Source organism: Canis lupus, chromosome 7 (assembly GCF_011100685.1).
Source record: "Canis lupus familiaris isolate Mischka breed German Shepherd chromosome 7, alternate assembly UU_Cfam_GSD_1.0, whole genome shotgun sequence".
In the NCBI taxonomy this organism is placed as follows: domain Eukaryota; kingdom Metazoa; phylum Chordata; class Mammalia; order Carnivora; family Canidae; genus Canis; species Canis lupus.
In genome coordinates this window covers 37,895,799-37,912,208 of record NC_049228.1, presented here as the reverse complement: position 1 = coordinate 37,912,208, position 16,410 = coordinate 37,895,799, and the positions used below count along the sequence as shown (strand labels likewise).

The following is a 16,410-nucleotide window of genomic DNA, read 5'->3' as shown; positions in this document are numbered from 1 at the left end:
CTCTTTCTCTCTTTCTCTGTGTGTCTCTCATGAATAAATAAAAATCTAAAAAAAAAAAAAAAGAATCCAAAAGCAGCTTTAACAATCTATCTACATATTTTTACCTTGTTTAATTCTTCCCTTTCTTGTTGAAGTGTTCTGATTTGTTTTTCATAAGCCTTGATTTGTCGAAAAGCATCATCTAACTCTCTCCTCACAGAGTTGGCTTCTTCAAGTTGTTGTTCCAAATGACTTGATTCTAAAAAGAGAAGATAGTAATTATTTTATTATTTGTATAAAAACAAATGTTTGAAACCAAGGATTTATACAACCAAATTTAAAAAAATAAAGTATTCTGAATTTGGTATTAGACTTATAGACACCACAAACCCCTATGACTATGACTCATAAATGTTTTTAGCAAGTTCACTGTAAAGCTGATGAGTAGCTAGTGCCACTATGGAGATGCGTAAGACTTGTGTGCAAAAGTGCCTTACATTTCTATTAGAAAAAGAAGTATAATATTTCAAAAAAAGTACCTTTAGAAACTTTAGAAAAAAGTTTATACTTTAGAAAAAGTTTGTACTTTAGAAAAAAAAGTATAATATTTCAAAAAAGTACCTTTAGAAACAATTAAAAGCTTAAAACTAACAAAAACAATAAAACAGTTTTCCTCTAAGGCAGGTTATTAGCATTTGTGTGGCTGATGTCAGGTTACTTGTAAGATGGCCATGCTTCTATTGGTTGCAGACCCCCAGCCCAGTTTCACTAGTGGTTATCTGAAGAACAAACTCTGACTTGTGAAAGCAAGTATTTGAAAACCTCTGATCTAGAAGAAGACACTGAGGCCCAACAAAGGGAATATCTAGCCTGAGGTCACATTGCTAAATGGGTATCAGAGCAAAGACTACAGCTCAGAACTCTGGCATCAACCTAACTGGGAAAGTAATGTTATTAAAGGTCACTTATCATCACTTCAGGAGAGTTATTAGGAAATGAAACAAAATTACTAATTTTAATACATGCTTAAATAAAATTTAATAAATTGATACAAAACATTCCTGGCATCAAAAGTAAATTAGCAAATTAAAGAACTGAAGCTCATAAAAACAGAGAAATCTAAACACATTCCTTGTGAATTTTTGTTCTCAGTATTTTCTATTCTATACAACCTTGTTACTCTTAGTGTCCTTTCCAGACAAGTAGCATTAGCATCCTCTGGGACCTTGTTAGAAATGCAGTATCCCAAGCCCCATCCCAGACCTAAATGAATCTGATCTGTATTTAACAAGATCCCCAAGTTTTACATATTCAAGTGTGGGAACAGATGCATAAAGTACTGCACGTTGTTGAGTTCAATGCTTTCAATAAATGAAGTAGTGATTATAATACATTAGGCCTACTGAAAAGAGCATTTCATGTGTATAGATAAGTCCTGTGGTCAAAAAGTCACTAAAATGCATTAGTGTATCATATACTAACTGGTGCTACACTGCTTAAATAATTTACTGATATTCAGTGCCCTAAACTCATAGATTTAGTAAGAGCTTATTTATCGTAGGTATTTTGAAAGTCTAGATACATTTATGGATACCACAGTTGTTTTTTTTTTTTTTAACAATTTTCAAAAATATCTGCAAAGTTGCATTTAACTAGTTTTCATTTTGTCTTAAAACTATGATTTTAGGGATCCCTGGGTGGCGCAGCGGTTTGGCGCCTGCCTTTGGCCCAGGGCGCGATCCTGGAGACCCAGGATCGAGTCCCACGTCGGGCTCCCGGTGCATGGAGCCTGCTTCTCCCTCTGCCTGTGTCTCTGCCTCTCTCTCTCTCTCTGTGACTATCATAAAAAAACAAACAAACAAACAAAAAAAAACAGCTTTAAAAACTATGATTTTAATGGTCTAAATAAATGTTTCACTTGAAGAATGTTTCACTAAAAGATCATTGATGCTTACTCTTAAAGATAACAGGGTATGTAGTCATACTCAGAAGTTTTTATTTTATCATTTTCTCAAATTTTGGCATTTCGTGTTGGAATTTTTCTGCCTATACTAACTTCTTTGAAACATTTTAAGTGCTTTTTTTCTTGAAGTTTTTAACACTGTAAAAACTTCCAACAATTTGTTATTTCTAACAATTTGGAGTCAAAATTTAGTAGGTGACGTGGCTAACTTCAATCCCATTTTATGGTTAAGGGCATTCTCCCTCTGAGAATGCCCACCTCCTTTCTTTTTTTTTTTTAATTTATTTTTTATTGGTGGTCAATTTGCCAACATATAGAATAACACCTAGTGCTCATCCCGTAAAGTGCCCACCTCAGTGCCTGTCACCCAGTCACTCCCACCCCCCGCCCACCTCCCCTTCCACCACCCCTAGTTCATTTCCCAGAGTTAGGAGTTCTGTCTCCCTTTCTGATATTTCCCACTCATTTTTTCTCCTTTCCCCTTTATTCCCTTTCACTATTTTTTTATATTCCCCAAATGAATGAGACCATATAATGTTTGTCCTTCTCCGATTGACTTATTTCACTCAGCATAATACCCTCCAGTTCCACCCACGCCGAAGCAAATGGCCCACCTCCTTTCTGCACTCCGAAGAGCTCTTCCCCAGTTATGTTAAAGTTTTTTGCAAATTATTGAGTCATTTGCTTATCTCTTATTTCTGAAATCAGTGTTTCATAAAATTGCATTACATAAAAGTTTACAGCAAAATGATTCCATGGGACCACTTTGACAGCCTTCAAGGATGGTTGTCTTTTTTCAGTTTAGGTTAAATTCTAGTTTTATCCCAGCCATTTTACTTTGGCTGCTTTGCAATGGCGTTGTTAGGTATATAATAGGAATCTTATGTCACATTTTCATGTTTCACATAGAAAGGCTGAAGACAAACTCACTTGATTATTTATAAAATCTTCCAACATAAGAGAAGTAGAACACTTGTATTTGATATACACAGAATTTTGCATTTCCTAAAGATAAAAATCCCAAATCAAGAAAAGTCCAGAATGCACTAAACTTCACCAACCACTCTAAAATGGCTAAGGTACGGGAATGTTTACTTTCACTATAACAAACAGTGAATGGTTCAAAACTTTGTGAGAAATCCTCCAAGACTATCAAAAAAATATCTCATGCAACATGATGAACCATGCCATTTAGATGAATAATTAAAAAACAGTTTTAGTGAATAGAAGAAGCAGCACTAGCAAAGGGGGTTATTAGCTCATCCCAACAAAATGGTTCTTAACTCACTGCTGCTAATACAATCATCAGATTCAATCTCTTAGTAATAAGGATTTAATAATGGATCAACACACAGTAAATAAATTTTCTTTGCACTGTGTAGTGTGTAAGAAAAATAGAAAATAGAGTTTCTGCTTTGAAGGAGATGACCAACTCAGGAAGACAAGAGTAACACTCTTCAAATGATAAATGAAGCAGAAAATCAAATGTACACTGTGTGGCAGGTTATGGCAGTTCAGGGAATCACTCAGAGTGGAGTGTGGGTGTGCTCAGGGGAGTAGAACCACCAAGCACAACCACCCTGATCCACAAGGACACAGTGTCACAGCTTCTCCCTTATGCTCCTACTCCTAAAATAATCCATAACTCTTCTGAAATGTGAGGAGATCTGACTTTGAATCACAATGGGGGAAAACAGGTTCCTCTATTTTCGACCTCCTCCCTCCATTCACTATCTTTCTCCTTTACTTACATGATATAGGGAAGTGTGTGTGCAAGAGAGACAGCCAGACAGGGAGAGAGAGAAAGAGAGTTTAGTGTTGAAGAGACAGGACGTGGAGGCACAAACTACTCATCTCAAGGCAACAAAAGAAAGGGAGTTAAGATGTACATTACAGGTTATGAGAATTATTTTATTTAGGAAGAAACTATTTTCTCATGGAAAAATATTAAATGAGAGTATGAATTTTTATTTTTATCAGCAGATGGTCAACAAGTATGTACTTACTGACTGTTGGATGACACAAGGAAACTCTGTCTTACCCTCCTGGGAATTTAGAGTGGGATGAGGAAAGCAGATTTTAAGAAGAAATTGTAAGTAATTATAAACTTACTAAGTTTTCCAGGAGTTTAAATATTTATAAAACATTGCCATAGGGAAGAAAAAGATAGAAAGACACTGATGATGCATATTTGTTTACACAAAGATCCTGCTTAAGAAGTAGCTAGAGGAACATCATTTAGAAGGTGATTTGGACACTTTTCCTTTACAGCCACGACTATAGTTAGGGCCACTCATCAGGCAGGTCCCTAGGGAGCCTGTGCTCTATCTCTAGCTCTTACATCAACTGTTTAAGGCAGCGTGGGTGTAATAATGAATGAGACACAGATAATAATCACCCTCAGCCTTATCACTATGCCTTTGGTACCTACTATAATTTTTGGTACAGAGTAGCAACTCCATAAAGAGGTTTATGGATTGAATTAAGAATGAATGAATGTTGCTGGTGGGAATGTAAATGGAAAACAGTATGGCAATTCCTTAAAACATTAAACACAGAATTTCCATATAAATTCAGGAATGCCACTTCTTGCTATATGCCCCAAAGAAGAGAAAGCAAGGACCTGAACAAATACAGGTACCCTCAGCATTATTTACAATAAACACAAGGGAGAAGCAATCCCAGCACTCATAAGCAGATGAATGAATAAACAAAATGGAGTATTTATACATACACAGTAGGATGCTGTTATTAAGGAAGGTCATTCTGACACCTGCTACAACATGGATGAATTTTGAATAGACTACACTAAGTGACATAAGCCAGCCACAAAAGCACAGATATTTTATGACAGCACATACATGAGGTTCCTTGAGCTGTCAAATTCAGAGGAACAGAAAAGAGAATGGGATTGCCAGGGGCTGTGGGTGGGAGGAATGGGGAGCTGGCATCTGATGGGTGGAGAGTTTCCAAGTGGGAAAATGACAGGCCATGGAAACAGCAGATGATGGCTGTACAGCATGTGAATGTGTTTAATGCCACTGATCTGTTACTTAAAAGTGGTTAAAATGCTAATTTTTATGTTACTTACGTTTTACCTCAATAAAAAAAAAGGGTTTAAAAAAGAAAAGGGTTTAAAAACGGATGATACTGGAGAGATGGAATGGAATCATGGTGCAGAGAATAGCACCTGACCAAGAAAAGAGAGGCTGAGAAAGAAGAATACTAAAAAGAAGATTTCCCTTTCCCTCAATGTTGTTTTCACTGGTTCTGTCCCAGTCCCAGGAGAGGCTGAAACACACGGAGTGAAGAGCAGTCATGTATGCGTGAGCTCAGGGAGAAGGCAGGAGTAAAGAAGGAAATCCCAAGTGCCAGGAGTTCAATGGTAACCAATCTCCCCATTAGGAGGACTCTGGGCACTGCTGATTCGTACATAAGGGAAGAGTGAGGAGCTGTCTGTAGAGACACAACGTAGGAAGATGCCTCAGGATGCAGTCAGAGGTTTCCAAGAGCAAAGTTTCACTTAGTCACTCACTCATCCACAAACACCAACTTGGGTTTTGTTTTTTTTTTTTTTTTTAACATGTCAAGCAGTCTGCCACACACTCAGACACATCAGTGATGAAAAGGGTCAAAGTTTCTACTTTCAAGAAGCTTAGTCTAGCAGTGAGGTGATGGAAGTAAAGCAACATTCAAATAAAAAAGTCAGTGGTATAAAAAAAAAAAAAAAAAAGGGATCCCTGGGTGGCGCAGCGGTTTGGCGCCTGCCTTCGGCCCAGGGTGCGATCCTGGAGACCCGGGATCGAATCCCACGTCGGGCTCCCAGTGCATGGAGCCTGCTCCTCTGCCTGTGTCTCTGCCTCTCTTTCTTTCTCTCTCTGTGACTATCATTAAAAAAAAAAAAAAAAAAAAGTCAGTGGTAAAATATATCACAGAGGAGTGTGAATGTGCCAGGTAAAGAGTGTTCCCAGCAAACAAGCAAAAATGAATAAACGAAGAAGGAAGGGAGGAAGCAAGAGGGCATGGAGAAAGAAACGATATAAAACAACACAAAATATGTGAAAACCCTGAAGGTTAGCAAGCAGACTAAGACTACTTCACTATGGTGGCATAGCTGCTGGGCAGTAATAACAAGACTTGAAGCTGGAGAGGCAAATATGCTCAATAACGAAGGGCCTTGGAAAGAACACAGAAATTGTGAGGATCCTTGGAAGACCTTTGATCATGTGTGCTGAAGCTGTGAAGTGACCAGATTTACACTTGAAGAGCTTACTCTAGGGACTTCTGCTTCCAGAAAGATGGAATAGATGCACTTCCCCTCTTCCCATCAAATTCAACTAAAACTCCTGGATATTAACATAAAACAAACATAAGAAAACTGAAATTTGGGGAGAAAAAAGATGACCGACAAGGACAAGGGAATGTGACACAGTGGTGTCGGGAATGTGGACCAACATGGTGGGATGTTCCCTGGGTTTTCTTTCTGATTTCTATTTCCCAGACGCAGAGCTACAGAAACCAGAAAGCCAGGAATGCCAACAAGCCCCAACAAAAGCCTACTCTTTCTACCCAAAGGACCAGGAAAAGAGCAAACCGCTAAGACAGAACACTTTCAGTAGACAGAACCATTCTACTCAGGTTAAATAGCACAGAGATAACTTGCCCCAGGAACACTTCTGTCAGCAAAGGACATGTGAGGAGCTATATTTCCAATCACATAAGGCTGGAACAAAGTGCCCCAACACGCTGTGCAGGTATCCAGAGGAGGACTGGTAAAGGGCCAGGATTTTCAACCCCACCAGTTGGTAACAAGACTGTCCCACATGTAGGGTCAGTGGAGACCACGTGGCCAACTAGCATGTCCGCCCCCACCAAGAGTAATGAGGTTCTCCACCGTCCCCACCCTGGGGTGGTGTCAGAAGAAGTGAGAACTTCCACCACTGCCCAGGGGTACTAAGGTCATGCCTACCACAGTGTCAGTAGAAACCAGATGGGGGCCTAGAACACCCCATTCCTTCCAGGAATAATGAGGAGACCTTCTTAGATGTGAAGGGAGGCCAAGTGGCAATACTGAGCTTTTTTTTACCTCAACCCGGCAATCCACCACTGCTGGAGGGGTGTCAAGGAGAAGCAAACTAAAAATGGAAGGTTTAAACAAAATCCAGAATCACTAATTGAAAATCACTCATCCTATCAGGAACCAGGAAAATTTCAACTTGAATGAGATTAGAAAATCAACGGATGCTGACACTAAAATAGTAGAGATGCTAGAAATATCTGACAAGGGGTGCCTGGGTGGTTCAGTCGGTTAAGCCTCCAACTCTTGATTTTGGCTCAGGTCATGATCTCAGGGTCTGAGACTGAGCTCCATGTCCAGCTCTGATGAGTGTGGAGCCTGCTTGAGATTCTCCTTCTCCCTCTGCCCCTCCCCCTGCTCACTTGCCCTCTCTCTCTAAAGCAAATAAACAAAATTTCAAAAAAGAAAACAAGAAATATCTGATAAGACATTAAAAAGTTATGATAAAAATGCTTCACTGAGCAGTTATGAATGTATCTGAAAGAAATTAACAAACAGAAGAGCCAAGTAAAGATACAGGAAATCTCAGCAAAGAAACAGAAGTTTACAAAAAAACAAAACAGAAATTTTAGAAATAAATAAGACAAAAATCTGGGTAGATGTATTCAACAGTACAAAGGAGGGATCAGAGGAATCAGTAAAATGGAAGATAACACAGTAGAAACTGGCCAATCTGAACAGCAGAGAAATAATGGAATGAAAACAAAAATGAACCAAGATTTGTGAGACCCAAGATTTGTGGGTTGATAACAAAAGATCTAACATCCATATCTTCAGAGTCCCAGAAAGAAAAGAGAGAGTAGGCAGGTCTGTAAAAGTGCTCAAAGAAGTTAGGTCTAAAAACATCCCAAATTTAGCAAGACACATAAACGTACAGATTTCAGAAGAACAAATCCCAAACCAAATAAACCCCAAAAAAATCCATGCAAAAACACACCATTACACATCAGAAAACTATAAAAGGAGAAGAACTTGCAAGCAACCAGAGAAAAACAATACTTTAGATAAAAGAAAAAATACTCAGAATGACAGTGAATTTCTCCTCAAAGACCAGGGAGTCCTAAGAAAGTTGTACAGTATTTTTCAGATGCTAAAACAAAATAACTATTAATCCAACACGCTATGCAAAAATATTCTTTAGTAATAAAGAAAAAATTAAGACATTCTCAGATGAATAAAGGCTAAGAGAATTTGCTGATAGCAGGGGTATCTTTAAAAAAATGGCTTAAGGAAATTATCTAAACAGAAAATAAATAACAGAACAAGTAGCTCAGCAAAATATCAGAAAGCAAGCAAGTGAGGATGGTATATAAAAATATGGGTAAATCCACAGGGATTTTTTTCCTCCTCTTAAGTTCTCTAAATTATATTTCACAGTTGCAGGAAATAGTATAACCTTGTCTGATGTGCTTCTAAAACATATAAAGAAAAAATACTTGGGATCCCTGAGTGGCTCAGCGGGTTTAATGCCTGCCTTCACAGCCCGGGGCATGATCCTGGAGTCCGAGGATTGAGTCCCATGTCGGGCTCCCTGCATGGAGCCTGCTTCTCCCTCTGCCTGTGTCTCTGCCTTTCTTGCTCTCTCTCTCTCTCTGTCTCATGAATAAATAAATAAAATCTTCAAAAAAAAATACTTAAAGCAATTATGCAATAAATAGGGAGCAATTGGTATCAACATACATTGGTATCAGCTCGTTATAACTAAGGTATTTTGTGTTAGCCTCATGATAACCAAAAAGCAAACAACTATAGTAGCTATACAACAGATAAAGAGAAGGGAATCAAAGCATAATACTACAGAAAATCACCAATTTACAAATGAAGTCAATAAAAGAGGAAACTGAAAAACTCATAAAAATGTAGAGATTGAACAGAACACTCCCTGAATGTATCACAAAAAGAAATTAAAAGGGGAATTAAAATATATTTTTAACAAACAAAAGTGGACACACTATAAACCAAAACTTATGGAATATGGCAAAAGCAGTTCTAAAAAAAAGTTCATGGTAATAAACACCTACATTAAAAAATGAAAGATCTCAAACACCTAACTGTATATATCAAGCAGCTAGAAAAACAACAAACTAAACCTAAGTTAGCAGAAGAAAGGAATTAACAATGATCAGAGCAGCAGTAAATGAAATAAACACCAGGAAAACAAAAGAAAAGATTAATGAAACTAAGAGATTGTTTTGTGAACAGTCGAAATTGGCAAAATTTCGGCTAGACTAAAAAAAAGAGAAGACTCTCATAAATAAAATCAGAGGGGATCCCTGGGTGGCTCAGCAGTTTAGCGCCTGCCTTTGGCCCAGGGTGCGATCCTGGAGACCCGGGATCAAGTCCCACGCCGGGCTCCCAGCATGGAGCCTGCTTCTCCCTCCTCCTGTGTCTCTGCCTCTCTCTCTCTCTCTCTGTCTATCATAAATAAATAAATAAATCTTAAAAAAAAAAAATAAAATCAGAAATGAAAGAGAAAATATTTAAATGGGCAGCACAGAAATACAAAGATCCTAAGAGATTACTATGAACAATTACATGCCAGCAAACTGGGTAACCCAGAAGAAACTGATAAATCTTCAGAAACATAGAACCAAGTATGACCAAATTAGAATTTAAAAATCTGAACAAACCAATAATGAGTAAGAATGATGAAAGGAAACCCCAGGACCTGATGGTTTTATTGGTGAATTCTACCAAACATTTTAAAAAGAATTAATATCAGTCCTTCTCAAACTCTTCTAAAAAATGGAGGAGGAGGGAATACTTTCAAAGTCACTTTATAAGGCCAGCATTACAATGATACCACAGCCAGACAAGGGGTACCAACTGCAAAAATCAACAAGTGGGACTTCATCAAACTTACTTCTGAACAGCAATGGAAACCATCAACAAAATAAGGCAACCAACAGAAGGGAAAAAATAATTGCAAATCATATATCTGACAAAAATCCAATTTAAAAAATGGGCAAAGAATCTGAGTGGACATTTTTCCCAGAGAAGACATATAGATGGCCAACAGATACATGAAAAGATATTAACATCATAAATTACCAGGGAAATGAAAATCAAAACCACAGTCAAAGATCACCTTGCACCTGTCAGAATGGCTGTCACTCTAAAAATAAGAAATAACAAGCTCTGGCAAGGATATACATAAAAATGAATATTTGTGCACTTGTGCACTGTTGGAAATGTAAGTTGATGCAGCCACTTCGGAAACAGAAAGGGGGCTCCTCTATATTAAAAAATAGAACCACCACAGGATCCAGCAATTCCACTTCTGAGTATTTATCCAAAGAAAACAAAAACAGTGAATTGAAAAGATGTTTCGTACAGCATCATTCACAATAGTAAAGACACAGAAGCAATCTAACTAAATGTCCACGGACAGAGAAATGGGTAAAGAAAATGTGGGGCATATGTAGTGATATATTACTGAGTCATTGAAATGAATACCTTGCTAATTGCAACAACCTTGAGAGATTATGCTAATTGAAGTAAGTCAAAGAAAGACAAATACTGTATGATCTCACTTATATGTGGAATCTGAACTCAGAGAACAGATTAGTGGTTGCAAAGGCAGCAGGAACAGGGTGAGTTAAGGGGGAATGGTGATCAACAGGTACAAACTTCCTTAAATAATAAGTAAGTCTTGGAAATGTGATGTACAGCACAAGGACTATAGTTAATACTACCATACTACACATTTACAAGTTGTTAAGATAGTAGCTCTTAAAAATTTCTAATCACAAGAAAACAATTCTGTAACTATAGGTACTGATGGATGTTAGGTGGACTTCCTGTGGTGATCATTTCACAATACAAATATTGAATCATTATATGTACACCTAAAACTCATATAATGTTGTATGTCAATTATATCTCAATAAGCAAACAAAAAACCAAAAGAACAAAAACAAAGGCGAAAGAAAGAAAGAAAGAAAGAAAGAAAGAAAGAAAGAAAGAAAGAAAGAAAGAAAAAGAAAGAAAGCCAAAGACCAACATCTTTCACACATGCAGATGCAAAAATTCTTCACAAAATACTAGGAATAAAATTTAGTAATATATAAAAATAAACACCATGACCAGTGATGTGTATATTCCAGGGATATAAGTTTGGTTCAGTATTTCAAAATCAATCAATCTAATCCATCATATTAACAGGCTAACTAAAGAAAAAAAATCACATATTCACATCAATAAATGCAGAAAAAATATTTGACAAATTTCAACACCATTTGTGATAAAAACCCTGAGAGATATAGGAATATATGGGAACTTCTTACTTGGTAAAGAGCATCAATAAAAAAAAAAAAAAAAAAAAAAAAAAAAAAAAACCCTAGCTAACATTACCGTGAATGCTTTCCCCCCTAAGAAAGCCAGGATGTCTGTTATCAGCTCTCTTCCTCAACATATGTTGCAAGTTCTAGCCAGTGCAATAAAAGGAAATAAAAAGCATAGAGATCAAACAGGCAAAAATACAACTGTTCCTGTTTGCAGATGCATGAAGATCAGCCCAGAAAATCCTAAGGAATCAATTAAAATAAAATAAAAACCCTCTTAGAGCTTAAAAAAAAAAAAAAAAAAACCCTCTTAGAGCTAGTAAGAAAGATGGGCCTATGAGTAAGTCATCCCAATCCATACTACCTCTTTGAAGATAAATCACTGACAGTCCCAGCTGGTCTACTCCTTCTTCAGTGTCCAATAACTCTAACACATTCATTGCTATTGATGCTTTAGTGTTGATAGCAAAGCAAAGGATTCTGCTTATCATTTTCCTAATCTATCTTAATTTGGGGAAGATAAAGCTACAGAAATTTGATAAATGGATCTCTCTTAGGAAGGAGCCACTTAAAAAAAATAGAACAGCATAAATTACCAAATTCAAGAGCTCCATGTATATTCAAGCAAAGTATTAACAAGGCATTTTAAACAGTCCTTTTTATAAAAGAGACTCTATCAGATTCTTTCTTCTCCATCACTTATTTTGGTCTTAAAATGGTATTTCTGGAGGCCTAACTATCCTAGCTAAACTAGTACCTTTTCCTGTCTCTCTTCTTATACTTTGGTAAGGTGCCTTGCTTCTAAACCCTGCAAAAGGCTCCTATTACACTGAAAGAAAAAGCCAAGAACCTTTAACAGTCAGGCTCCCCAGACCTTTACTTCTCTAGTCTCACCTCCTCCACTCTCCCTTGCTTGTTCCTGCTCCAGCCATATTGTCTGTCCTCTGGTGTTTTTTTTTTTTTTTTTTTAATTTTTTTTTAATTTTTATTTATTTATGATAGTTACAGAGAGAGAGAGAGGCAGAGACACAGGCAGAGGGAGAAGCAGGCTCCACGCACCGGGAGCCCGACGTGGGATTCGATCCCGGGTCTCCAGGATCGCGCCCTGGGCCAAAGGCAGGCGCCAAACCGCTGCGCCACCCAGGGATCCCTGTCCTCTGGTTTTAACTGCACTCATGAGGCACATTCTGACTCCAGGGCCTTTGCATTGGCTAGCTCTTCTGCCTGGAACATGTTTCCCATTTAAATGCATGGCTAAGCAGTCATCTTCTTCAAGGTTTTGTTCACATGTCACTTCCTCCATGGGGCTTACACCCAGACTACCCTACCGAAAATTACAGAATTCCTCATCTTCTACATTTGACCCATTCTCCTTATTCTGCTCTATTTTTAAGTATTTCCCACCTTCTAACATACTGTATCATGTACAAAGTTATACTGTTCCTGTTCTATGTCTGTTGTGAGGCTTCCACTTCAGCAAAAACAAAGATTTTTGTCATTTTGTTTGGTACCAAATTCCAAGAGCCTAAAACAACACCTGGCACACAGTAGATGCTCAAAAATACTTGTTGAATGAGCAGAATAAGTGCATGAATGGATGTAACAGACATCAACAGTTGCCCAAATTAATTTTAATTAAATCTCATCAATATGCTGAAAGTAACTATTACAGAGAAAATAAATTTTCACATGCCTTGATGTCAGCATACATGTAGTTCCCTTATCTACACTGTCCTTCCTCACTCCTTACACTCCTTCCCCTATTCATATATATGCTATGCCAGAAAAATCCCAACTAAATGTCACAAACTAATAGGTCTTCCAAAACATCATCTTTGTCAACTTAAACCATGGTTAGGTGCCCCTCCTAAGTACTCTCCATGTACCTATGCTTCTTTTTCTTATAGCTTTTTCATAGTATTGCAAAAACTATTTTTTCCCCAGATCAAAACATGAGCTCGTTGAAAGCAGAAACTTTTTTTTTTTTTTTTTGAGAGAGACAGCACGCATGTGCAAGGGTGGAAGGCAAGAGGGAGAGGGAGAGAGAGGATCTTATGTAGGCTCCACGTCCAGCACAGAGACCAGTGCAGAGCTTAATCTTATGACCTGAGCTGAAATAAAGAGTTGGACGCTCAACTGACTGAGCCCCGATAGGCACCTCAGGCAGAAACCATTCTTACTTGCTCTTCCCTCAGTGCCACAGAGCTCCCATCACATAACACATGACAGGTACCCAATAAATGTTTTGTGTCAATAAAACATTTTTTGAAAAACCTACTCAACTGAATTAATAGTGAATCACAGAAATTTACCTCTTATTTGTTTCCTTAGGTTTTCAATTTCTTCTTTCAAGGTTTTTATTTCTAAATCTTTGCTTGCTGTTAGTGGGCCATCAGCAGTTGAATACTGTAGAGCTTGGACAGTCTGTGTTGACTCTTCAAAAAGAGAAGAACAGAAGAAAAAATGAGAAATATGGTCATACTTCAAGTTTTTAAAAACTAATATATTTATTTCTAGAGAAAAAAATGTAATTATACTGATCAAAACATCTACCCATTGACAAAAAGCATATAAATACATCACAATTAGGTCTCAAAAGTCCAATGCATGTTTTTTTAAAAGTATAATAGACATAGGAAAGGATCTGCCTACTAACGTGAGATTTTCTGTTTCAAACACTGCACATGCGTGTGCACACATACTCTCCCCTCTCTCAGAAAGAAGGAAGGAAGGAAGGAAGGAAGGAAGGAAGGAAGGAAGGAAGGAAGGAAGGAAGGAAGGAAGGAAGGAAAGAAAAAAGAAAGAAAAAGAAAGAAAGAAAGAAAGAAAGAAGAAAGAAAGAAAGAAAGAAAGAAAGAAAGAAAGAAAGAAAGAAAGAAAGAAAGAAAGAAAGAAAGAAAGAAACCTAAGTTGGGAGTAGAAACAGGGAGATATAAAAATAGCCAGTTGACACGAGTAACAGCTACTTTTTCTCCTAGATTCCACCTCCTGCAGGACTTGGAGGTGGGTAGGCATCCTGGCTGCTCTTTGCTACTTCTGTCTACCCTGTAAATCCCAGTCTGCTAAAATGCCCATTACTTGTCTGCTGGAGTTATCATCTATTGTTTTTCTTACTCTGTCTTTGACTAACAATTTCACATATGGTTCACTGCCCTTCTTTTCATTACAACCCTTATTATTCTTAGTGAGTTTAACATCAAAATAGACAATCCATCCAACACTCTGGCTTCTTAGGCACACATATCCCCCATGTAGACACTGCTGGGGTTTTTGCCTTCCTGCTCATGAACCAAATGCAGGTATCAGGTTACAATGTGCATTGACAAGGTAGGCTGGCCAAATTGGAAGATAGTTTAAATCAATCATGGTGGACCCATTCTATGTTGCCAGTACTGGTTAAGAATTAGGGATGTGACCCAGTGAGTATTAATAGTTCCTTGAGAAGAAGTGCACCGGAAGGCTTCCTGGAAAGGTATAAATCTTCTACACAGTGAGAGATGAATGAAAGAAGTGAACCTGCTTCTTTTGGTCTTTACATGTGTGCAGACAAGAAGCCGGGAATTTTAGCAGTATGGTAGAATCATGAGAGGAAAGCCATGAGAATCATAGAGAAGCTAACCCCAGTATTGGCACAGTCTACTTCTAACTCCCTACATGAGATAATAAATCCTTATTATTTAAGAATTCTATGATTTGCAGCCTAAAACAACCTAGCTGGTTGACCCCTCTCCTGAAAAACCACCAAATCTACTGGTCACACTCTAGACCCGTGATTCTCACGTCGTCGGAACTTAGAAATGTGTATGTGTGTGTATAGAGGGGAGCGAGGGGTGTTGACACTGGTGTAGCTAGGAGATGGCTAAGTGTATTCAGTGTCTGGGAACCAAGAAAGCTCAGTATCTTACAAAATGTGGAACAGTCTCCCCCATCAAAGAATTTCCTTGCCCCAAATGCTAGCAGTTCACCTAGTGAGAAATGCTACTGTACAATTTTCCATTACTTAAAAACTATATATGGCCTCCTAAATCTTGATTTCAAGTACATCATTCTCTATCTCTTATCTTTACAGGTGCTTACTCCAGGGATCACTTCAGCGATGCTTCATTCCCACCAAGAGATCAAATCCACTGTCCTAAGGTTAATCAGTTTTTTTCTCTTTTCTTCCTTACTTACCCAGGTTGGATTCCATGGTCTATCACTACAATACCTGCTTTGTGCACAGACCTTGCACCTCTTTGACCTCTTCTCCTCCATTACACCCACCCTAGAAGGCCCCAATCTTGGCTGACTCTGACTCTCTGACTTGTGCTCCCACCCTAGAAGCTGACAAAGTGGCTGAAGAAAACAGTCACCTCAAATTCAGGTCTACTGGCATCAAACAGCTTGGCATGACTGGCAGTCCTCGGCTGTGTCCCTAGACCATTTATTCGTTCCACATATTCTCTTTTTCTTGTCAATAATCTAATACAATCCCCACTTTCCTCATTCTCAGCTGATGATCTTGCTCTGTATTTGATTTGGCATCTGTCTCCTCAAAGTAGAATGTAAGCACTGCATTGGCAAGTATTTTTCTCTTTTTCTGCTCACTGTTACCTCCCTAGTCATGTGTAGAACAGGCCCTGGGTCATCAGTGTTCAAAAAATAGCTGACAAATGCATGAAGCAGCTTGAATGAAAACCTATGCCACTGCATGAAACAGGAGTTAATACAAAAAGGCAATGATCCCACATTTTCATTATGCTTGCTTTGTGTAAATGATACCAATCACAGATAATGATAGTTTCTAAGAACATGATAATTCAAAACATCAAAAAAGCCTGGTATATAAGAATTTCTCATTCAGAATAGGAAGGAGTAGGAAGCACCTGGTCTATCACTCCAACCACAAAAAGTAAAAATATGTAACTTGCAAAAATCTTATTTTTAAAGAAGTCATGTATCTAAGAAGGCAAAGAGGACCAAGTACAATAAAACAAAGGGATGGACCTTCTGAGGTGGGAACTCTGGCAGCTGCCTCTGACGTCTGAATTTTACCCAATTCTGTAAGCAGGCTTAGACTCTAAGTTGCCCTAAATTGAGGAATATCATGCTGGAATAAAAACACAGGA

General features: G+C 38.0%; 1 protein-coding gene across 18 annotated transcripts in view; it reads right to left on the bottom strand.

The window, feature by feature from the left end:
- CDC42BPA (CDC42 binding protein kinase alpha) overlaps positions 1 to 16,410 on the bottom strand; it is a 309,366-nt gene that overhangs the window by 123,070 nt on the left and 169,886 nt on the right. For all 18 annotated transcript variants that reach the window (XR_005362267.1, XM_038542788.1, XM_038542797.1 and 15 more), the window contains 2 exons: positions 13,615 to 13,737; positions 105 to 238 (listed from right to left, as the gene is read on the bottom strand). Coding sequence is in view for 17 of the 18 variants with exons in the window: in XM_038542788.1 (XP_038398716.1) it covers positions 105 to 238; positions 13,615 to 13,737 (257 nt within the window). In the remaining variant the exon portion in view is untranslated. The remainder of the gene's footprint in view (positions 1 to 104; positions 239 to 13,614; positions 13,738 to 16,410) is intronic.